General features: G+C 35.5%; 3 protein-coding genes across 3 annotated transcripts; 1 reads left to right on the top strand and 2 right to left on the bottom strand.

The window, feature by feature from the left end:
• LOC109130846 lies at positions 12,146-13,275 on the bottom strand. Its single transcript, XM_019240916.1, has 2 exons — positions 13,186-13,275; positions 12,146-13,129 (listed from the first exon to the last, which is right to left on the bottom strand). Exons 1-2 carry the CDS (start codon positions 13,273-13,275, stop codon positions 12,146-12,148), a joined length of 1,074 nt encoding a protein of 357 aa, XP_019096461.1.
• Positions 16,959-19,355, top strand: LOC104766495 (probable lipid-A-disaccharide synthase, mitochondrial). Its single transcript, XM_010490400.2, has 8 exons — positions 16,959-17,220; positions 17,349-17,448; positions 17,542-17,647; positions 17,804-18,030; positions 18,121-18,190; positions 18,289-18,527; positions 18,616-18,842; positions 18,950-19,355. Exons 1-8 carry the CDS (start codon positions 16,991-16,993, stop codon positions 19,131-19,133), a joined length of 1,383 nt encoding a protein of 460 aa, XP_010488702.1. The 5' UTR covers positions 16,959-16,990; the 3' UTR covers positions 19,134-19,355.
• LOC104766494 (protein-tyrosine-phosphatase IBR5) lies at positions 21,769-23,456 on the bottom strand. Its single transcript, XM_010490399.2, has 5 exons — positions 23,012-23,456; positions 22,618-22,717; positions 22,445-22,502; positions 22,188-22,294; positions 21,769-22,097 (listed from the first exon to the last, which is right to left on the bottom strand). Exons 1-5 carry the CDS (start codon positions 23,261-23,263, stop codon positions 21,835-21,837), a joined length of 780 nt encoding a protein of 259 aa, XP_010488701.1. The 5' UTR covers positions 23,264-23,456; the 3' UTR covers positions 21,769-21,834.

Genomic DNA, 24,242 nt, shown 5'->3' with positions numbered 1-24,242 from the left:
TACAGGTGGCAGCTTGATGAACAAATTTTATGAAGGAGTTGACCATAAATACCATCTATCCCTAGATATAGCAAGTAATGGTAATTTTGCTACAAAGACGATTGAGGATGCTCGGATTTTAATCTGCAATTTAGCTGAGAGCGATAACAACTACCGCTCGACCCCTTTGGATATGGAGAAAGATTCGATTCAGGCCTCGGATATTAGACAGATTAAAGAAACAATTAATTTGGTCGTTAAGCTTGTTCAAAAAGGAAACGACACGTTCGAAGATAACGAAGAATTTTGTGATGAGAAAAGAGAGTTGAATTATATTGGAGCCAGGAGCAGCTACCAAGGGAGGTTTTACAACCGAAACTTCAAGGAATGAGGACATGAATTCAACCGAGGCAATTTCCGACAAAGAGCTACATTCACTGACTTTCAAGGTTTTCAAAGAGGATTTCCTAGTCCAACCAAGAGAGATCAAAGCCCTGAACTGAGAGATCTGATACTAGAAATTGAGGCCAACATACAAGCGTTTATAGAAGAAATAAATTTAAAGATGAGTGATATGTATCAGGATCTGAACGACAAGATAACATCCCTTACAATCAAGGTCAGTAACCTCGACAAGCAGAATAAGGAAAACATTTTTATTCTTGAGAAATCCAAGGAGTCCATTTTGGAGACCAATGAGCGAATGCTTAACCTTGAAAACTTAAAAGCTATAACGTTGATGAGAGGAACAACATACAAAGAACCAGAATATCCGGAAGGATACTTGGAGAAAGATCGAACAAGGAGCTCACAAAGGACCATGGGGGAAAAGGAAACAGAAGAGTTTATCCACAAGGAGCTCACAAAGGACACTCCACCTCTCGTTCCACCTCCGACGCGCGTTTATCAACCCAAGGTACCATATCCAACTAAAGTTTCTAAGAAAGAAAAAGAGAGAGCCAAACTTAAGGAGCTTGTCGGGCAATTATCGGTAAGGCTACCTTTTGTTGAAGCTTGTGCTATGATTCCCCCTCTGAGGAAGTACATGAAGAGTATTTTGACAAATAACATTAGACAGTCTAGAAGATGGAATCATGGTGATTACGCAAGAGTGCAGTGCAATTCTACAAAACGGCATTCCTCAAAAGCGAGGACATCCAGGCAGTTTTGTTTTATCATGCAGAATTAAAGATGAAGTTTTCAAATGCTCTCTTTGCGATTTGGGATCAAGTATCAACATGATGCCACAGTCAGTTGCCAAACGCCTGGGATACCATTTTTTCAAGCCTAAGAATATCTCATTGGTCCTTGCGGATAGATCGATTTAATGCCCTGTCAGGATTCTAGTTGATGTACCAATCATTATTGGAGATTGCCAAATCCCTACCGATTTTGTGATCTTAGAGCTTGAGAAGGAGCCTAAAGATCCTTTGATTCTTGGTCGTCCTTTCTTTTCCACAGCTGGAGCTATCATTGATGTTCCCAACGGAAAGATCAACTTAAACCTTGGAGGCTATGTTATGAAGTTTGACATGAAAGAATCATTGAAGCTATCAATTTCGGAAAACTTAGATAACCCGATCTTCACCATCAATGATTTAGAAGAAGATACAAGTGGAGTATGCAAAGATATATTCCTTGATGAACCCTTGGAGATAGCATTGACTAGAGCTTAAGAGGAGTACAACTTTCAAAGAGAAGAAGTCGAAAACTGCGCAAAGATTCTTGACTCCGCCAAAACCTATGAGAATATCGTTGCATATCTTGATCTCGATAAAGAGGACGATGCTCCTACACCACCTAAAAACACACCAGCTGTTGTAGCAGATCCATGGAGCGAACTAAGAGCCCCCAAAACCGAGCTCAAGCAGTTCCCCACTGGTCTCAAGTACGCTTTTCTTGGACCTAACTCTACTTACCCTGTTATTATTAACTCAGGTTTGAATAATGTTGAGACAGCCATGCTTCCCGCCGAGCTGAGGAAGCATAGAAAAGCACTAGGTTATTCACTTGAAGACATTCCAGGAATATCTCTCGACCTTTGTATGCATAGGATCCATTTGGAAGAAGGATCCAAAAATTCCATTGAGCATCAAAGGAGATTGAACCCAGACCTTAAAGAAGTTGTCAAAAAAGAAATAATGATGCTTTTAGATGCAGGAGTTATATATTCTATTTCAGATAGCGCATGGGTAAGCCCAGTTCATGTGGTACCCAAGAAAGGAGGAGTGACTGTCATTAAAACTGAGACCGATGAACTGATCGCAACAAGGACGATAACGGGCCACCGCATGTGTATCGACTACCGGAAGCTTAATGTTGCAACAAGAAAGGATCATTTCCCTTACCATTCATCGATCAAATGCTAGAAAGGTTAGCCAACCACCAAATATTACTGTTTTCTAGATGGTTATTCAGGTTTCTTCCAGATTCCAATTCATCCGGATGACCAAGAGAAGACGACGTTCACCTGTCCCTACGGAACTTTTGCCTATCGAAAAATGCCCTTTGGTCTATGCAATGCTCCAGCCACTTTCCAACGCTGTATGATGTCCATCTTCACGGAATACATTGAAGATTTCATGGAAGTCTTCATGGACGATTTTTTAGTCTACGGTTCGTCGTTTAAAGCATGTTTAACCAATCTCGGAAAATTTCTACAAAGATATGAGGAAAAACATCTAGTTCTTAATTGGGAGAAATGCCACTTTATGGTGAGATACGGGATAGTTCTCGGTCATAGAGTGTCAGAGAAGGGAATTGAAGTTGATAAAGCAAAGACAGAAGTCATGATGAATCTACAACCGCTGAAGAATGTTAAAGGAATAAGAAGTTTCCTTGGGCATGCCAGGTTTTATAGACGTTTTATTCAAGACTTCTCCAAAACCGCAAGACCACTTACACGCCTAATTTGCAAATATGTGGATTTTGAGTTTGACAAAGATTGCCTAGCTGCATTCCACACGATTAAAGATGCACTAGTTTCAGCCCCGGTTGTGCAACCACCAGATTGGGAGTTACCCTTTGAAATCATGTGTGATGATAGTGATTATGCAGTTGGAGCCGTACTTGGACAGAGAAAAGACAAGAAATTGAATGTCATTTATTATGCAAGCCGAACCTTGGATGAAGCACAATGCAACTATGCAACTATGGAGAAAGAGCTTTTAGCTATTGTGTTCGCATTTGAGAAGTTTCGATCATACCTTGTAGGTTCAAAGGTAATTGTTCACACCGACCATGCAGCTATAACATATCTAATGTCTAAGAAAGACGCCAAGCCGCACCTTATAAGGTGGATCCTCATGCTACAAGAGTTCGATATTGAGGTTAGAGATAAAAAAGGAGCAAAAAATGGAGTCATCGACCACCTTTCGCGCATGAGAGTGGAGGAACCTATGCCTCTAGATGATAGTTTACCCGAAGAAAATGTCTATGTCATTGAAGCTGTCTCCATGGCTAACAGGCCAGCACCGCCGCAAGCACTACGTCCACAAGCTTATGATATACATTGGTTTAGACATTATGCCAATTATTTAGCAGCCGAAGTTGAGCCACCACAATTCTATGGTTATAGAAAAAAGAATTTTTTGCGAGAAGTAAAGAGATACTACTGGGATGAACCCTATCTCTACAAGAAGTTTTCTGATGGTTTATTCCGACGAAGCATCTCCAAAGAAGAAGTCGAAGGAGTTATATTTGGATGTCATGGCTCCTATTATGCAGGTCATTTCGCAACCTTTAAAACTGTTTCTAAGATTTTGCAAGCAGGTTTTTGGTGGACAACCATGTTTCAAGACGCCCAAAGTTTCATTAAAAGATGTGACGCTTGCCAGAGAATGGGCAATATAAGTAAGAGGAATGAGATGCCCCAAAATTTTATACTTGAAGTCGAAGTCTTCGATGTTTGGGGGATTGATTTCATGGGACATTTCCCTACCTCTAATGGCTACGAATACATTCTTGTTGCTGTTGATTATGTTTCTAAATGGGTGGAAGCTATAGCAAGTGCCACAAATGACTCGAGCGTGGTGGTCAAGATGTTCAAAACCATTATATTTCCGAGATTCGGAGTACCAAGAGTGGTGATAAGTGACGGAGGTAAGCATTTCATAAATCGAAACCTTGCTAACATTTTCAGGAAGAATGGAGTTCTCCACAAAGTAGCATATCCTTATCATCCAAAAACAAGCGGCCAAGTCGAAATTTCAAACAGAGAGGTTAAGTCTATTTTACAAAAGAGTATATCAAAATCAAGAAAAGATTGGTCTACAAAACCGGATGACGCTCTATGGGCATACAACCGCTTTGAAGACCCGTTAGGTACTACATTTTCATATTGTCTATTGAAAAGCTTGCCACCTACCTATAGAACTGGAGTACAAGGCAACATGGTCAGTAAAGGAGTTAAACTATGACATAAAAAGCGCATCTGAGAGACGTTTGATTCAATTAATCGAGTTGGACGAGATCCGCCACAACGCCTATGAAAATGCAAGGATTTACAAGGAGAAGACTAAAGCATACCATGACAAGAAGATCATACCCAAATCATTCGCCCCAGATGATCAGGTTTTACTTTTCAATTCTCGACTTAAACTTTTTCCAGGAAAGTTACGTTCTCGGTGGTCTGGACCGTTTAAAATAAAAGAAATTAAACCATACGGAGCCGTCGTTCTTCTCAACGATAGAGGAGAACCGTTTACCGTAAATGGCCTGCGTCTAAAGCCTTATCTAGCAGAAATTGGCAAGGAAGAGAGTGCATCAATCAGTCTAATCGATGCTCCTCAGGCCTAATAAAGGCACCAAACGTCAAGCCAACGACATTAAACAAGCGCGCTACTTGGGAGGCAACCCATGTCTAGTAAGTATTTATTTTTAGGATTTATTTTCTTTTACTTTTAATATTTTTACATTTTAGTTTCAGGTTTTCATAAAAAAAAAAAAAAATAGAAAAGCCAAAAAGAAGGAAGAAGAAGTCCCCATGGATTGGCAATGGACACTATGACTAGTTGCAAGTACCACCTACTGACCGGCCATGTTCAATGTGACCGAAGAATGCCGAAGGAGACGGATCATCACCATCCTTGAGTGATCGATGCCGAGATTCCCCACCAGCCATACCAACCATAGCCGATGCCATGTCCTCCGTCCCATGTACCATGTACCATGTCTAACGTTAGCTGCTAATGATTGTGACCGTACCATCTGCTTATGTCTGCGGCCGTTCATCCGTGTACCGCGAGACAACTCCAAACCACCACCTACCATCACCATTCTTTTACTTAGGTATGTTTTTGCTATTTTTATTTTATCATTATTATTGATGGTTTTATGTTTTTGTTTCAAGGAGGATGCATTTAGAGATATATCAAACACAATTCGAATGAACTTAGCCAAGTTCAAACTCGATGTCAAGCAACCAAAGGAAGTACAAATGGTTAGTCACCACATTTTCATTACCACAGCGGAATTCTAAGACACTTTTTGGGCAACTATAAAACGTCTAAGAGTCGACACAACATCATTCCATCAAGGTGACATTGTTCTTAAACCCTACACTTTTCCTTATGATTTTTAATCCTCAAATCTTTCTTTTTTCCCACCGAGGACGGTGTGATTTAAGTCTGGGGGGGAAGGATGTTCCATCCTATACTAATGCTACTTTCTATTTTGTTGACTTGAGACCTTTTTCCACTTTTTACATCTATAATTTTGACGTCTTTATCGAGTCACATTTTTTTATTGAGTCAAAACTAGTAGGGGATTATGATCTTATTCTAACGGTCTTTTTGATTTGGATTAACACTCTTATGACTCTTGATTATGCTTGACAACAGAACCAAAGTTTGGAAAGACCGTCAGCCAACTCAAAAATCCCCAAAGTCCCTATTCGATGGATATTCAGATGATCTAACGTTGTCTCTAACTTTTATAGGGCCTAAACCGGACTTAATTATCAAGCCCTGGGAATTGGTATACATTGGACTAGATCTCTACATTCAAGCCACACAAGACATTGCACTTCCTTAAAAGTATGTTCCCTTCTCTCTTCCCTTCAATACTCTAATAAAAAAAAGAGAAGCAAAAAAAAAAAAGAGAGAGAAGAAAAGAATAAGGATATAGGTAGCAAAGAAGTGAGCCAAGCGATGTTGCGTAAACCTGTGCATACTTTGGATTTCATGGAAGCCTGTTCAATATATATATAAAAAAAAGAGAAAAAGAGCAAGGGATCTATAAAAAGAAAAAAATGATACCCTAGAAAATTAGAGAGAAATAGATTCCTTGGAAGTGAGAAAAGGGAGAAGAAAGCAATCATACGAAGAATGTCTTGGCTTGAAGAGAGTCGACAAGCCATTGATCGATTTTCCCTTGGTAAGATTTCACTTTTTATTATTGCTTTAATTTATGTAAAGAGATGACAATGGAGATTCTGGAGACTCTAAAGAATTGTGGGATCAAGGAGCGTTGATGATTCTCATGGTGGATTACAAATGTAAGTTCCTAATGTCAAGGCGAAGAAGAGTGCAAAGATGATATCCCCAAAGATAAGTGAATTCCCATTTTTCAAAACCTCTTTTCCATGACTTTATTTTGAATATTTGCTTGAGGACAAACAAAGTCTAAGTCTGGGGGAGTTGATAACATCATTATTTTACCCATATTCAGTGCCGTGCTCAGGCTATTTGTGGCTTAGGGCGGATAAAAATTGTGGCTTTTGTTATTAAAGATATTAAATTTTTTTTTTCAAAGACAACAGTGATCTTAAGATGAAAAAAAAATAGTATAAACCAAATTTTTCTACCTTTTTTTCTAAAAATATTTTTAGCCACAATTCCAAAAATTAATTCTTTTATTCTAAATTATCTCTTGTTTATTAATTGTTTTCCATTAGTATTCTTATACTATAGTTATAACTATAAAACGTAATTGTTTTATATGCAGAAATTTCTTTCTACATAAAAAATATTAATTTTCTTGTAATGACATAATGTCATGGATTTCTCAAACAAAACACCACTTTACAAACATATTTATGTCATCAACTTAGATATATATAAGCCTAGATAGAAAAAAAAATGTGTCTTAATAAATTTTAAAAAATCGGTGGCTTAGGGCTAATGCCCTTTCCACAACACCTTAAGCATGGCACTGCCCATATTAGCTATAGTTTTCATATACATTTTGGGAGAGTTTGATAATATTTCAGGTATAAAAGTTCTATTATCAAGTATTTCAGGTTTTAAGAAGATTTTACAGGTTTTATAGCAATTTTGACCAAAAGACAAGGAAAATACGTTCCAGGACAGATTCAGAGCTTTACAGTACGGGACACTTTTGAAGAAATTCTGGAACTCAAAATATATCATTCTTGGTGTCTATGGAAATCTGGAAGAGTTATTATTCTCCTCGAAGCGGAATAAAGTCCATCCATTCATTCATCCGGAAGTTATGCTCGTTTTACCGAGATGTATTATAAACCGACGTGAAGAAAAGCAACCAGCCGATGGGCTTTTCTTGAAGGCCTGACCAGCCTCCTCCACGGTCCAGAAGCCTCTTTCGCCGCCTCTTGTCCTGCACTCAAGAAGAAAAGACAATTCTACCCTTAAAAACCCTAACCCTAGAAAAAAAAACCTTATAAATACTCTTAAGACCTAGAGTTTTCAATGTGTGCTTTCTTGGTGTCTTTTCTCTGCCTCTTGATTACTCATCCACGCCTCCAGCATCAGCCCTAGAGACGTCCCAAGACCCCTACTCAGCCGTCGAAGTTCGTTCATCTATAACTCTCTTGGAAGACATCACTGTTGTCGTTGAAGTCACCAACCTCTTTCTTGTTTTCTTATTTTTTGTTTCCTACTTGTTCAATGAAGAAGAATCATCTACTTTGTATCATAGAAAAGATCTCAAAACCCTTTTCTCATAATTCTAATCTTATATGCAATATCTTATTCATGTGGTTTTGATTTGCTTGAGTATGTCTGAGTAGTTTACTTGTTGGGTATTAGGGTTTCAAAGTAGATTGATGTTATCGTTTGTTTAAGGGTGTTTAGATCTGGTTTAGTTCATCTTAGTTCTTTGATCTAGGTTTATTCTTAATGCATATTGCTTTATTAGCTAACTAGTGATTGATCATAGGCGTTTTACACATCACAAGTGTTGTAAACTCGCTTGCAATAGCCTAGACAAGTATCGTGTTATAACCTGCGTCAGTTGAGTTATAGAACTTTACGGATTAGAATCGAACTTGCTTTAATTGCAAGGACATATGCGTCGTTGCCTGCGAAAGTTGAGTAACGGAGTATATAGACTTTAGATAGGTGATTAGCGAGTAGCTTATCTCCCGTTCTTCCGTGTTTCGTAGTCAATGAACGTTTAACCATTGAACTTCCATACCTATTCCCTTTAGGCTTAGACCGGTGCTTGATACCCTGAGAATTCCCTACAGCCCAACATTTCGTCCATCTATATTTTCTTAGTTTATTCGCATTTAGTTATTGTTTTCTTAGTTACAAACCCAACCAAAAACCCCCATCTTATTATTGTCTTAGCCATATTCCTCTCTAAGCAAACTCTTAACGTGATTTATTCGTCTTTGTGGGATCGATCCTTAAATACTACTACCGATCAACTGTGCACTTGCAGTATTTGTGTGGTCTTTTGAGGTAAAAGATTTGAAGTGATAAAAACCATGCACATCAATATCCGCTAGCTGATTCCCTGTAGAAACGTGGAAAACCTGTTGAGAACCAGCCAGTACCCGATCTCTCGTTCTGTGTAAATCAATCTCCATTTGTTTGATACGTTCATGAAAGACCAGATTATTGGCAATGTGAGTAGCGGATTTGTTTTCACATAACAGCTTAGCTGGACCATGAACTGGAATATGAAGATCTCGTAGTAGCTGTGCCAACCAAACCAATTCATCAGAAGCTAAAGCCATAGCTCTATACTCAGATTCAGTACTGCTACTACTGACAATATTCTGCTTCTTAGATTTCCAAGTAATAAGAGAGGTACCAAGAAAAGTACACATCCCTGTGACTGATCGGTGAGTATCCTGACAAGTTCCCCAGTCTGCATCTAAAAAGGCAGTTAAGCGAATATCATCATGAGCAAAGTAGAACAGACCTTGTTCGGGATTCCCTTTAAGATACTTGAGAACATGTTGAGCAGCCTAAAGGTGTGCATCAGTAGGACAAGATACATATTGGCTCAACTTGTTCACAGCAAAAGTGATATATGGCCGAGTAATAGTCAAATAAAGCAGACGACCAATCAAAGCCCTGTAAGATCGTATCTCCTCCGTGGGAAGAAGAACACCAGTATCCTTAAACAATGCCTTCGTTGGATCCATAGGAACATTCTTAGGTTTACACCCTAGATAACCTGTATCATTCAGCAGATCCAGGCAATATTTCCGTTGACTAACTGAAATCCCATCAGCATTGCGAGCAATCTCAAGCCCAAGGAAGAACCGTGCCTGGCCTAAATCTTTAATTTTAAAAGCATTGGCCAGAAGAGCTTTGACAGATGAGACCTCCACATCACTATTACTTGCAATCATGATGTCATCAACATACACCAAGAGGGCTATAAAAGGTGAATCAGTCATTTTGACAAATAAAGTGTTTTCAGAAGGAGCCTCTGAAAAACCATTGTTCAAAAGAACAGTCGAGAAACACTTATACCATTGGCGAGAAGCTTGCTTCAAGCCATAGATGGACTTCTTCAATCGAAAAACTGGGTTTGGTGGCAAGACACCAGAAGCTGGAGTGTAGCCAAGAGGTAAGCTCATGTAAATCTCCTCATCAAGATCACTGTGTAGAAAAGCACTAGTGACATCCATTTGACAAAGACTCCAACCTCGTTTAGCTGCCAGACCTAAGATAAACTTCACACTTCCCATTCTAGAAACCGGTGAATATGTTTCAAAGAAGTTGACACCTTCTTGTTGTGTGTAGCCCTTGGCCACTAACTGAGCTTTATATCTTTTAACACTCCCATCAGCATTATACTTAATGGTATAAACCTATTTACACCCAACGACATTTTTACCTGGGGGTAATGAAACAACCTCATCGAACGTGCCACTTACCTCCATATTCTCAAGCTCCACGTCCATAGCCTTCGTCCATTTCTTACATTGGATAGCTTGTTTAAAGGAAGGTGGTTCTGTTTCGAGTGAGAAAGAAAGAACAATGGACTGATATGGGTTTTTTAGGTTGGTGTAAGATAGAACAGATGAGAGAGGATATGGTGTCTTATGTGTTTGTGGAAGTGGGGTGGATGGGGATAGACGAGCAAGAGCACAATGATAATCAGACAAATAGCCTGGTACTCTAGCAGCCCATTTTGGTCGAGCATTGGGTAAAGAAACAATACATGTATTTGATGTAACAGTTTCTGTAGGATCATGTTCGACACTAGATGGTGTATGGGATGTAGATGGATGAGTGAATGATGCATGAGGTGGAAATGCAGGAGGCAAAACACTGCGGTTGAAAATCGTTGGTGGAGAAGAAACAGAGATATGATGAAAAGGAAAAATAGTTTCACGGAAAACAACATGTCGTGAAATGGAGACACAATTTGAATCAAGATGCAAGACCTTATAACCCTTATATACATATGCTTAGCCTAAGAAAACACACCTATCAGCACAAGGACTAAACTTATGACGATCCTTTTGTAATGTCGAAACATAACATAAATAGCCAAAAGTCCTAAGCAAAGCATAATCCGGTTTTTGTTTAGTAAGAAGTTCATAAGGTGTTGCATTATTAAGAAGTGTAGATGGAGTTTTATTAATCAAAAAAAACTGCAGTCAAGATACAATCACTCCAATATGCTAATGGCATGTTTGATTGAAAAGGAGAGTCCTTGCAACATTTAGGAGATGCTGATGTTTTCTTTCAACAATGGAGTTTTGTGGAGGAGTATATGCGCAAGAAAACTGATGAACAATGCCATTTTGATTAACAAGATCTGTAAAAGCTAGTTCTGGAGCATTGTCTGTTCTAATTGTCTTGATAGTAGACTTATATTGAGTTTGAACTAATTGTATAAAATCTTTGAAATGAGTAAGAACAGCACTTTTATTTTTTAACATGTAAACCCATGTTGCTCTAGTACAATCATCAATAATAGTAAAAAAGAATTTGAAACCATCTATAAACTCTATTGCAAATGGACCCCATACATCTAGGTGAAGTAAATCAAATGGTAAAGCAGACAGTTTACTATGAGATTCAAAGGACAATCTTTTTTGTTTAGCTAAATGACAAACATGACAAGGAGACAAATTCTTTTTAGACTTCGATATAGTACCCGGAATGTGTTGTAACTTGTCAGAAGATGGATGTCCAAGGCGAGTATGCCAGAGATCTCCATCAACCATCAAGGATCCAAAGATATGCGAAGAAGAGGAAGACGCTAAAGAAGACGAAGCATGTGGTGCAGGAGAGTCAAGTTGCAAGATGTAGAGATTATGCAGTAGAATGCCTTTACCAATCATCAAGCCATGAATAAACTCCTGAATGAAACATGAATTAGCAAAGAAATGTGCAGAACAACTACTAGACTTTAACAGACTACTAACAGATATGAGGTTAAACTTGAATGATGGTACATGTAAAACATCATGCAAAATGAGTGAATGTGAGAGATGAACTGTGTTTGTGTGTGCAATCGCAACTCTAGTGTCATCAGGTAAGGAAACTCTTACACCAGAAACAGGAACAGTTTCTCTAAACAAAGCTAAATCAGAACAAACATGCGTGGTAGCACCAGAATCTATTAATCAAGAACCATGTGGTAGTTTTGAATAAAGAGATGATAAGCACTGATGTTGAAAAGTAAGATGTTGATTTTCATAGCGAAGAGATGAAGAAGGAAAGGGAACAATACCAGCAGAGGATTGAATAGCCATAACACCATGTTCAGAAATGGAAGAAACCTTAGAAGGAGCTTGATTTTTTGGAAGTTGCATGTGCGTCGAGAGTTGTTGGATCAGAGTTTGCATCTGGTCAGAGGTCAACTTGCTAACATCTAGATTAATCGTATTTAAGGCCGAAGGAGGGACATATGGCGAAGAAGATGTGATGTTCGCAACTGCATGAGCCCTCGGTTGATGTTGTGAAGCCATAGACTGAGAATGACCTTTTTGTTAAACACTCTGTGGATTAGCCATACGTTGAGAGTGATAACCAGAATAAATACTCTTGAAACCAGGTATGTAACCAGGAGGATACCCATGTAACTTGAAACATTTCTGAACTACATGTCCTGACATTCCACAATGAGTACAGAGAGGAAGGGATTGCCTTGGACGATAGGTGTTCTGAACAGCATAAGCCATATTATCCGCTGGACCGTCATAAGTTGAACCATCAGAAACAAATGTAGTAGGAGGACCAGAAGTTTGAAAAACAACACCATCAGTCCGAGTAGGCTTAGCAATGTTCTGTTTCCTCTCATCTTCAGTCACCATGTGAAAAGCATTCTCAATTGATGGCATAGGCTTGATCATCAAGATGTGACGATGAGTGGCTTCATATGAGTCATTCAAACCCATCAAAAATTTAGTCACACGACTCCTTTGTTGTAGTTTCTCCCACAACAAGGCAGCACTACACTCACACTTGCCACAAGTACAAACAGGTAGTTCTACATAGTTCTTAAGCTCCTCCCAGAGAGTTACCAATTCAGTGTAATAGGCAATCACATCCATCGCTCCTTGATGAATTGAGCTCAGCTTCTGCTCTATTTCATAAACTTTCGGAGCATCATCCTGTTTAAACCTAGAGATAATATCCTTCCAAATTTCCTTTGCTGTTGGAATAAACAAAAGACTCTGGCCTATTTTCTTGGATACATAATTCATCAACCAGGTAGATACCATATCATTGCAACGACTCCAAGAACCATAGTCACGGTGATCTGATGATGGTTTAGAGATCGTACCGTCAATAAATCCCAATTTGTTCCTGACATTAAGAGACATTTGCATGGACCTTCGCCATGAATTAAACTTTGCACCTGTAGTCAACCTATCCGAGACTAAAATCAATCCAGCATGGTCAGTGCCTGTAGTCAGGTTGTTGAGCTGAATCGGATACTGAATTCGCCATAACCAAGAATACGATAACAACTGAATCGGAAAACACCAATCACTCAAACTGAGAAAGAAACAGCAAGAACATTTACGAAAGCAACGACGAGAATAACAAACACCGCGATCGCCTTTAAAAGATGTACAACAAAAAGAGAAGCAATCTGATCTAAAGTCGCACTCATCGCGTAACAAATCTGTGAAATCGAGCTGGATTTGAGCTCCGAAAAACGAAAGAAAAGAGAAACCCAAAGAGAAGAAGATGATCGAATGAGAAATCAGAAGAGAAATCGAAAGATCGGATGATGAATCAATGGAATTCAACGAAGCGGAAGAAGATTCTCTCACTAACGCTCAAAGCTCTAATACCATGTTGACAGTTAGAGAGAGGAGCAAAGAAGGAATTAGATTTCTCATTAATCAAACTTGGTAGAATTATATCTTAAGCAAAAGGAAACTTAATACACTTAATACATCTCAACTATACTATATAATATAAGCTATACAAAGTATAACATTATAGTGTTAACATATGTGTTGAATAATTCATATCCTTCGTATAAAATATAGTAGATGATAGAAGCCCTTTCTAACTTTTAATGTAAGACTCCTAAACAAATTTCATTTTGGGCTGGAATTGATCTTTATCGTGCTCATGGCAATCGACCTATATTGTCCGAACTCCAAACAGTCTATGCTTCACATTGGGCTCTCGAAGGTGATGTTTTGTGTTGATGGCTTGCCAGTTCTACCAAACGTACATGAAAAAAACAGTTACATTCGTGTCAAAGATTGAAAAAGCGGAGTGATATAATTTAGAAAGGCTTGGTTTATACATTAACATAAAATAGGTATTTATACATAATGGTAGAGATACGATAAAGCTAAGTTTCTTATTCTAAGATAAATACAAATGTAAATAATACATAAGAGATAATGTAAATATTCCTAATGTATATCTTTTAGATTCTTCTAGTTAATCTTGGTAGATCTCTAGTTTCCTTGATACCCTCCCGCAAGCTCATACGTAGTAACACGTATGAGATTGGACAAGTAAAAATTAGAAAACTTTGTAGTATTGGCAGCAACTTGTGAATGAACAGAAGCGGCCGGTGGAGAAAAGTATAGCAACGGTGGTTTTGTAGAAAACAACAACCATGGTAGCCAAGTGCAGAATTTATAGAAGTGCGGCAGCTTGTAAAGCAGCGGCATGGTAGTAGAATAAAATCACATGTGTATGGTTCACCAAAACGCTAGTAGAATTGTAGAACATATGTCGAAGTTGATGATGAATTACTTGAGAACCAAGTCTTCAAGTCAAATCTCAAATCAGTATCGTGATGTAGAAGTACCATCGTAAGAGTTCATGCATCTCATGAAGCTTTACGTAAGAGGCCATGAATCTTCACAGCCACAAAGAAGCGTAGCTAATCTTGACATTTTTTTTTTTTAAAGAGATCCCATGCACGAACAAGTGCATGACAAATAACTCGATAGAAATCAAGTTGCACCAACTTGTTAGGTAGTACGTAGAGAAGTAGTTGTCGACGCTTGATGAAACGACAACGTAAAGCAACGAAAACATAATCTGGATCAAAAATATAATCCATATATCTGATTCGTCAGCTTATCCTCTCCATTACCTTATGGAGTTAAGTCAAATAATGGAGACGAGTTCAAAATGTTCTGTAGAATTCCAACGTCATATTAAAGTTTATTTATCGTTTTGTTCAATATTGTAAGAGAATCAATTGCATAATGCATATCGTATGATATCTACGGTTTGTGATAAAACCCAAATGCTTTACCTCTCTTTTATTTATATATTTCCATCTAATTGCAAGTTGAAGTCAGTCTTTCTATCTTCTACGAAGAGTGTTAGAAAGTATGTAGCCAATAGCAAGATTGAGTTATTCACTCAAAGAAAATTGTTAATTTTTCACAGCCAAACTGGTAAAACATCTGAAAAGAGGCATTTTCATATTACCAAAAATTCGTCAAAAATCTTTTGTTGGTAACTTTATATATGGTTAAAATTTGGCTAACATTATTTATGTGAGACTAGAATTGGACCGGTGCTAAACATCTATTTTATTTATTTTCTAATTTTTATTTAAAGTGTTATATATATAATTATTTTATTTGTTTTATTTTTTTTTCCTCAAATACTATGCCACAATATAACTTATGAAAATAAAATCTATTTTGTAAAATCTATTCTAGTAGATCTAGATTTTGACCTGCGGTACACTGCAGTTTAAGTTATTTGATAAAGATATTAATTTGTGTTTGTTAATTTTATTTGATTTGTTTAGTTTTAAAATTATATATTGTATTTTGATTGTTTATTATATGACTTAACCTACACTATAACGCATATTAATTATTTTGTTAATCGATTTAATTAGATATGTATATTAATCTAATATTCATATTGTTAACAAAATAATGAAATGATATTTTATCCATGTAGCACCGAATTAATAACATTTTAAGTTTCTATTAATATCTACTCAATCATGTCTAGCCATATAATCCGTCGTGTGATATTTTAATTCGTTGTACAGCGCGGAAAAAACTTCATAAAAATCTAAATATATTTTTAAAATTTAAAATGTTTTAATAAAGTTTCTTTTGTTATAGAAATTGAACTACTTATAATATTTGAACTTCTTGTAAAGTTTAAATATTATTAATATCTTAAATAGTTATAAAAAGTAAATATTTTAATAATTGAAATATTAATAATCTTTAAAGCTTTTTAAAAGTTCACAAAATAATGAGATGATATTTTACCCGTGTAGCACCAAATTAATGACAGTTTAATTTTCTATTAATATCAACTCAAACATGTCGTGCCATATAACCCGTCATGTGATATTTTAATTCGTATATATTATTCAAATTTAAAATTTTTGAATAAATTTTATTATTTTAGAAATTGAAATACTTATAATATTTGAACTTCTTATAAAGTTTAAATATTATTCATATCTTAAACATTTTATAAAAATATAAATGTTTTAATAATTGAAATATTAATAATCATTAAAATTTTAAAAAAGTTACTCATTTGAATTTTTAAAGTTATTAAAAGTTGAAATTCTTTAAAATAAAGAACCATAATAAAATGCATAAAATTTTTAATTTCAATGCCTGATAAATCAAGGTTTCTGCTCATTCGTATTCAGAATCATTTTGGTCTCTTTTTTATTAATACGACTTTGAATCTTTGCCTAGTTTTCTTAGGTGATGTAGGGTATTTTGTATATTTTTTTTATTCATCAGTTGAGCAATATATGTCTGTTTTAAAAAATTTAAATTACATCATATGCGGAAAAAATCATAAATTTTATTAACTAAATATATTAGATAAAGTTAAAATAATTTAAATATAAAATAAAATAAATATGAAAGAAGAATCACATATATTTTTTTTAATTAGGTTGAAAGATTTCTTTATCTTTTAAATGTTACATATAATTGATTTATATGTTACTATAATTAACTAAATCCATACTATCCTTATTTACAAAAAATCATACTAACTTGTATATTATGATACATCTATGTTACAAGTTTATAACAAAAAATTCATAAATATATCTATTATATAGTGTATAAAAAAAAATGTCGTGTATTTCCGTTTTATTATATAAGGGATGAGATCATATATATATCACATACTACTATCGCTGTCATCTTCGCTCTTCAGTTCAGTATCACACTATCACTGGTATCTGTATCAAATATCATAGACGGGCCATGATGACAAAGTAAGAAATGGGCTTAAGAGGCCCATAAGAGTCCACCGGGAAATCCTGATACATCTCATCTCAGCTCGCCCTTTCGACAACAACGTCAGGGTTTTGTGTTCTGTCTGTATCTTGTCGGAGGAAGATGTTTCAGTTTCCAAAGATCAAACTCTGTTTCCCACTCTCTAGTACATTCATCAAGAGATACTCCTCGTTTCAACCTACTAAACCAGTGATCAACAAGGCTGCAATCGATGGGGAGCTTAGAGTTTTCATCGTCTCCGGCGAAGTTTCCGGCGATAACATCGGCTCTCGTCTTATGTCCTCGCTCAAAAAGCTCTCTCCTTTACCCCTCCGTTTCAATGGAGTTGGAGGGTAAGCACTTGGGTTTGTCCCAATTCTAAAGATTCCAGTTTTTAATTTTTGATATCCCAATTGAAAAAAATTTCGTAAAATTTGGAACATTAATTTCTAACGAATTGATGTTTTTATACGGTGGTAAGATCCTTGATGTGCAAGCAAGGGTTGACTTCGTTGTTTCCAATGGAGGATTTGGCTGTAATGGGTATGTGGGAGCTTTTGCCACATCTGTATAAATTCCGTGTGAGTAATTTACTTAAAACCCGAATGGTTTGATATAATAAAGCTACTCTAGATCCTTTTGATTGATTACTCTAGTTTTTTTTGAGATTCCAGCTGAAGTTGAAGGAGACCATTGATGCTGCGGTTAAGTTTAATCCACATGTTGTTGTGACTGTTGATTCAAAAGGCTTCTCTTTTCGTCTACTTAAGGAGTTACGAGGTACAACAACATATACTTGTTTCTTCACAGTTTTAAGAAAGGATCAATGCTTAGGAAATTGGAACGTTATAAATGGCTTGACAGAGCCAATAATACTTGAATAAATTTCACTATATATCATGTAGGACAATGGAGGAATGCTTTTTGGCTTTGCAGCTAGATACAATCAGCAGCGTTTGGAAAATTGTCCGGTGCATTTTCACTATGTGGCGCCGTCGTTCTGGGCTTGGAAAGGAGGAGAGTCAAGACTTGGAGGTCTCTCTGAATTCGTTGATCATCTTTTCTGCATTCTTCCAAATGAGGAGAGGGTTTGTAGGGAACATGGTGTCGAAGCAACCTTTGTTGGACATCCTGTTCTTGAGGATGCTACTGAGTTCAACATTGTATGCATTTACTTCTTCTTTTTGGATTACTTCAGTTTCTATGATACTATCTCAGATTTCTTAGTGCAATGGTTCTTTTTGCTGCTGCAGACAAGGACGTCCAAGCCAGAAGAATCGAAGCTTGAAGGCTTGAGTTTAAGCAAATACTCACTACCTTCTGGTAATATGAAGTTTATGTTAATATGGGCTCTGGGATATTTACTTTTGTTGACGTTTCATTGTTCTTTTGCTGCATTGCAAAACTTTTCATGAAAGAAGACTCCACAGTCATTTCTGTGCTACCTGGGAGCAGATTACAAGAAGTTGAAAGAATGCTACCTATATTTTCCAAAGCAATGAAGCTACTCAAAGAGCCATTTCCAAAACTAGTAACGCTCATCCATGTCGCTTCCAATAGTCAAGTTGATCAATACATTGGAGAATCCCTCCATGAGTGGCCAGTTCGAGCAATACTAGTCCCGAGTGGATCCACTGAGCTTAAATATGATGCCTTTGGCGTAAGTCTCCAAACCCTCTTTCTCTTACTCTCTATCTGTGTCACTTCTGTCTTGCTCCTCTCATTGAACAGTGTTCCAATAATAACAGGCGAGTCAGGCTGCGTTATGCACTTCAGTAACAGTTGCTGTTGAGTTGCAGCTCGCTCGTCTGCCTTCCCTTGTCGCTTACCGAGCACATTTTTTGACAGAGTTAATAATCCGTTACAAAGCCAAGATACCTTATATTTCTCTCCCAAACATTCTCCTAGACTCACCAATCATTCCTGAAGCTTTGTTTCAAGCCTGCAACCCTTCAAATCTCGCCTCAACACTAGAGTATATTTATTTCTTTTCGCCCACTTTAACCGTATATTTTGTTATCCAACTAACAAGAACATGGCATGATGATGATGATGATGTGAGATGTTGTGTGAAATTTGTAGGAGACTGCTCTTGGATGAAAAGATGAGAGAAAGACAAGTTCTTGCTGCTGAAAATTTGATGCGGCTCTTGCATCCGTCAGAAAGCGAACTGAGCAACATAATTCATTGTGGTGATTTGGAATCTCATCAATATACACCAAGCATTCTAGCAGCTTCGACTATTCTTAGTTATGCCAAGCGTTGAAATCTCTCATGAAGCATATTCATTGCTTTCATAACTTTTTGGATCATACATTGTCATCGTAACTCATAAGTACCTCCCTTGCTTTAATACTAGAGTTAGAGTACGCTTAGTTCAAGCCAGCTCTGTTATTATTATTATTGCTACTAGGTTAGACCCGCCGGATGCCAAGGGATGTTCTATACATTTTGAAATATATTTGATGTTAAAAATATAATTTTTATTTTTTTGGAATTATATTAATAATAAAAATTATAGTTTACACAATGCTAAGATATAGAAATGGACTAAAAAAACCTACAATGGTTTGTAGCTCTGTTGTATTTGTTATTACAATCATTTACATTTAAGTCGGGTAAATTTAATCGTATAATTGGCTTAACTTTACTATATGCTATGTTTTTTTTCTCCTATTACTTGTTATGGAAGATATATTAGTGTATTTATTTTGTGGTGTATTTTTGTAGTTTACAAATTTAATAATCTAAGTTTTTTTTTTTGTAGGAATCATCTAAGTTTATATAGTTTTGTGTTGTTCTTACATTATTATTTGTTTGTTTTCTTTTGTAAATTATCAATTCCTTTTAATAACAAATCCACGTATGTCAGAGTAAATAAACATATTTTTACTTTAGTTTAGTTTTGTGTTGTTATTTAAATACTATACTTATGTTAAATTGTATACAACGTTTATAAGGATTATGTTAATTGTCAAAGTTATTTTAAAAGTTATAGATGATTTAGTTTTCTTTAATTTAAAAAAAATTGTTTTTTGATCTTAAACATTGTTTAGTTTGTCATTGGTGTTCTTATATGTAAATCTTGAGAGACAATGAACATTTCTTATCACATGCCAAAATTCAAACATTGCAATCATCATTGTGAAAATGAGAATTTTTTTTTGATAATACGTAACTGATTTACTCTAATTTATGTATTTTTCAGTGCTTCACAAAAAGAGTTTATCTTCCAATCACGCTTGAGAGATTACTCTAAAAACAAAAAAATTACTGACTTGTTGCGCTTACAAAGCTCGAGAAATGATTTATTTATTTGTCCTCAATTTTTCATAGTATTTATATTTACATACCATTATATATTTTCTTTATAACTTAATTGTATCACTTACACCCAAAATTTAATTATTTTATTTTCTTTATAACTTAATTGTATCACTTACTTATATTTTCATAAAATTTTAAGAACTCTTGATTCATATGGTGAGATAATATAAAATTCAAATTATAACAATTTCCATATGTCAAATCTTAATTATTATAAAAGAATTTTATATATTCAAATAAAACTGAAAAATATATACTACACAAATAAAATTTAGATCTCAAATAATAATTTTACAGATGAATATTATAGATTTTGTATATATAAATTATAGTAAAATTATTTAATAATTATTTTACTCTACATATAGTGCCGATTGTTATTTAGAATAAAATAAACTGCTAAAATGATGTTAGATTACAAATAATAAGTAACCAATATGTTTAAAGAATTTTGTGTCCCTTAATGAAGAAAATATCAAGTTCCCTCAATTCATCAAAAGTTCTAAAACCATCAAATCAAATCAGAGACGCATGAAAGAAACCATATAAGTATATATAGACATAAGATGGAAGCAAAAATCACATATATCATACTATCATAGTATTTCTAAGGTAACAGCCTCAAACGTAACTTGCTGAGCCGAATATACTTGAGAAAATTTTCAGATTATTCGAGTTGATCAACCAAAACACAACAAAGGTTTTTCCAAAAATCAACATTAGAGTTTTCCTCTGATTCTATACATAATATTCATGATAAAAAAGTTTGTAACGAATTTAGAAATTTCTTGTACCCAATTTCTGAAACATAAAAACAAACAATAGAATTAAGGAATATATGCATTTTGCTTGAAAGCAGCAGCACTGGTGGAGCTATTTTCTTGATATTATTTACACAAAAGTATTTATTTATCTGATGTGTAACCTTATAGTTAGAAAAATTACAAATTTACAATTCAATTGATAATTCTATAGAAATTTACTGATAGAACTAATTTTCTATCTTTTTCGGAGAATTTTAAATTGCTATCATCCAACATAACTCTTTGCATAAAATGGAGAAGTAACTTAATTAAGTTGTTTTAACATATGTACATGTGGACTAGAAGAAAAAAAAATATTATTGGATGAATATACTGAGTTGTATTAATTGTTATATTTTAATTGGTCATCTATTTAATAGAAAATGATGTGTCAGCTCCAGATTTCTCGAAATTGTTGAGTTATCATCACCTTGATAAGACATTTAAACATGGGATATAGTTGGAACAGAAGTATTGAATGTCTCAATCAGAGAGACGAGATTTGATGTTTCTTTTTCTGTGCAATCTTTTTAAAGAGTTTCTTCTACTCAGTTTTTCTTTGCAGGGTTTGCCTAACTAGTGTAATGGTAAGTATTATGCTGGCAAGATAGAATACATAACAATGGGAGAATAAGGATTAAAGGAGACAAAGATGTTTCCGTAAACATAGAGATAGATGCAAAACACCAAAGCCACAAAGATTCATCATCTCATGTATCTCTCAAACCCCAAACTCTCTCAAGCAATGCACCAATCTCCATGTACAAAAAAAAAAAAANCATTCTCACAACAGTATGTTTGTTGGTGAATATTTTTGCAGAGTATGATGATTTGGTTCTAAGAGCCATCCATGGTAATATCACCACCTGTTGTTGGCTTTGGTGGAGTTGCTCCAAAAGTGAACTCTTGAGGAGGGATACTTGAAGCAGGAGATGAAAATATAGAAGAAGTAGTACCACCGTTGAACACAGGGGCTTGTGCTTGGTTATCAATTTTAGGGAAACCAAACCCAAACGTTGGCGCATCATTGATATTCATTGCCGACATCATCCCAGATCCAAATATCGCCTGCTCAAACTCCTGCAGTTGTTGGTAGAACTCTGTACAGAAAGGAAAAAAAAAAAAGCAATGAGCAACACTGCAACAGCTTCGAGAACAATGATAAGTTTCTAATCCTAGTAAGTACTTGCCTGGACTAATGTCAGTGGTAGGTCTCCTTTGTTTAACCCACTGATGACTCTCAGCAAGTCTCCACCCTTTACGTTTCATCAAGTACCCTATAACAACCGCTGGTGATCTGCTCGTAATCAAAACACAAGAGGAATTAATACTAAAATGTACTTAAACAAGATTATGAATCTCCTACAAAAAAAAAAACATGACATGACAATCTTAAGAAAGCAACCGCAGTTTTAGATAGAAGTCAGAGAATGATAAATGTACTTACCTACTTTTACCAGACATACAGTGAACAAGAACACGTGCCTTGTCCTTCTCACATTGATCTACACAGTACAAAACAAGCAGAACAATAAGAGAATGGATTAAAAACCAAAAAAATATCAAATCAACTATTAACAAAAATTAGGAATTTGAGAATTGAGGATAGAATCATCAAACCTAAAAACTTGATAGCATCATCAAACTGTAAAACTTTTTCATTATCAAGACCATGATAAGTGAATGAGTTCCTGTATAGATTCTGGCACATAGGAACCGTCTGAAACAGAGAACAAAAACAGAGTCAACACCAAAAAAAGAAAAAAAATACACATTACTCTCAATTACCAAAACAAGAAATTTAACAGAAACCATATATGATAATCATCAATACTACACACAAACCAGAAAGAATAGGCAAAATCCTAAGTCAATTCAAAGACTCAAACCAATTCAATACTCTTTTGCTAAGTTCAAGAACCAATTCAAGAACTATCGAAAAGATCAAACAAAACCAATTCAAGAATTCAAATCAAAATCATAACACAAAAACACGAATTCTTGAAAAACTCACATTAAGAACACGAGAGATCCCCTGAGTCTTGAGAAGCTCGGAGCGAGAAGCGTTGTCGTAACTCCCGAGGTAAAGAAACTCAGGGAGGATCTCCGAGGGAAAAGCACTGACGTGGACGACTTGTTGAGGAGGAGCCGCCGTGTCGGAAGAAACAGGCATACAGTGACCACATATCCCACAAACTTCACCTTCCTCGTACTTATGGTAATGCCCACAAATCGAACAAGGGTTCTCTCTCTCTCTCTTCCTCATAATCTTAAATTCTTTGAAAAACCTAGATCCGATTTCAGATCAAAACCCAGATCAGAGGGGGAGAGAATTAGGGTTTGGGTTTGGAGAAAGATTGGAACTTTTTATGTTTTTTGAACGGAAGAATCGGGGAAGGAGAGAGACTTGAGAGTTTTTTTTTTTTGTTTATGTAAGAAGAACAGAACAAAAAAAAAAAGTTAATGAAGGAATTGGCTTTTCGTCTTCGTCGATGAGGGCTTAATACGATTCGGATAGATACGTGCCACGTGGAGTTAGATTGGTGTAAATCTCTTGAAACACTTGTGTGTTTCAGTTCTGTAAGATACGGTGAGATCTAACTCAGTCAAAATTTGTTAACTTCACATTTATTGCAGATTTACTCCACTTTTCTTTTCTTTTTTTCTCGATTTACCAAAAAAAGAATAAATATGAGAAAAGGGGTAATTTGATCAACAAAAGGGGTAAAGTTTTAACTAATAAAGTTAAACTAGATTTTAACATGTCATACACGATGGGTCTATTTTTAAAAATACTATGTTTTGAACCCACGTTACACGTGGCTTTATTTGATATATTTTGATAAAAATTATATATCATTGATTACGATAATAAAATATTATCTCATAAAAAAAATTAAAATTAGTACTAAAGAAAAAAATTAAATTTCAGATACACAATTTTTTAAAGTATAAAAATCAGTTGTGTTATAAAATCAAATCTGATTAAAAAATCATAAATTTAACTTAACGTCCAGGCGAGACAAATCAAACTGATGACCTCACATATCCTAAACCATTTTCTTTGACCACCAGAAAAACGAAACAATTTTATAATCATGAATTTAACTCGTTTTCATATTTAATTGATCGCTACCACCTATGTTTTCGTGTTTTTTATTCAATGTTTTCTTATTCTTCATATTCTTTCTTGTCATTTTCATTGTCAAATTTTGTGTTAATTGTCATCGTAACTTTTACCGTTT

The sequence above is a fragment of the Camelina sativa genome, chromosome 19 (genome assembly GCF_000633955.1).
Source record: "Camelina sativa cultivar DH55 chromosome 19, Cs, whole genome shotgun sequence".
Lineage (NCBI taxonomy): Eukaryota > Viridiplantae > Streptophyta > Magnoliopsida > Brassicales > Brassicaceae > Camelina > Camelina sativa.
Note: the sequence above shows the minus strand (reverse complement) of the source record. Positions and strands in the feature narration are given on the sequence as shown.

What these genes read in the sequence shown, in the direction of transcription:
- LOC109130846 (XM_019240916.1), bottom strand. Translation starts at nt 13,275, where the DNA reads ATGAGTGCGACTTTAGATCAGATTGCTTCTCTTTTTGTTGTACATCTT. An exon ending in TTATTCTCGTCGTTGCTTTC is followed by an intron (nt 13,130 to 13,185) that starts GTAAATGTTCTT and finishes TTTCCGATTCAG; the next exon opens with TTGTTATCGTATTCTTGGTT.
- LOC104766495 (XM_010490400.2), top strand. Translation starts at nt 16,991, where the DNA reads ATGTTTCAGTTTCCAAAGATCAAACTCTGTTTCCCACTCTCTAGTACA. An exon ending in TCTACTTAAGGAGTTACGAG is followed by an intron (nt 17,648 to 17,803) that starts GTACAACAACAT and finishes TTGGCTTTGCAG; the next exon opens with CTAGATACAATCAGCAGCGT. An exon ending in CAAATACTCACTACCTTCTG is followed by an intron (nt 18,191 to 18,288) that starts GTAATATGAAGT and finishes TCATGAAAGAAG; the next exon opens with ACTCCACAGTCATTTCTGTG.
- LOC104766494 (XM_010490399.2), bottom strand. Translation starts at nt 23,263, where the DNA reads ATGAGGAAGAGAGAGAGAGAGAACCCTTGTTCGATTTGTGGGCATTAC. An exon ending in TGATGCTATCAAGTTTTTAG is followed by an intron (nt 22,503 to 22,617) that starts GTTTGATGATTC and finishes TGTACTGTGTAG; the next exon opens with ATCAATGTGAGAAGGACAAG. An exon ending in TACCACTGACATTAGTCCAG is followed by an intron (nt 22,098 to 22,187) that starts GCAAGTACTTAC and finishes CTTTCTGTACAG; the next exon opens with AGTTCTACCAACAACTGCAG.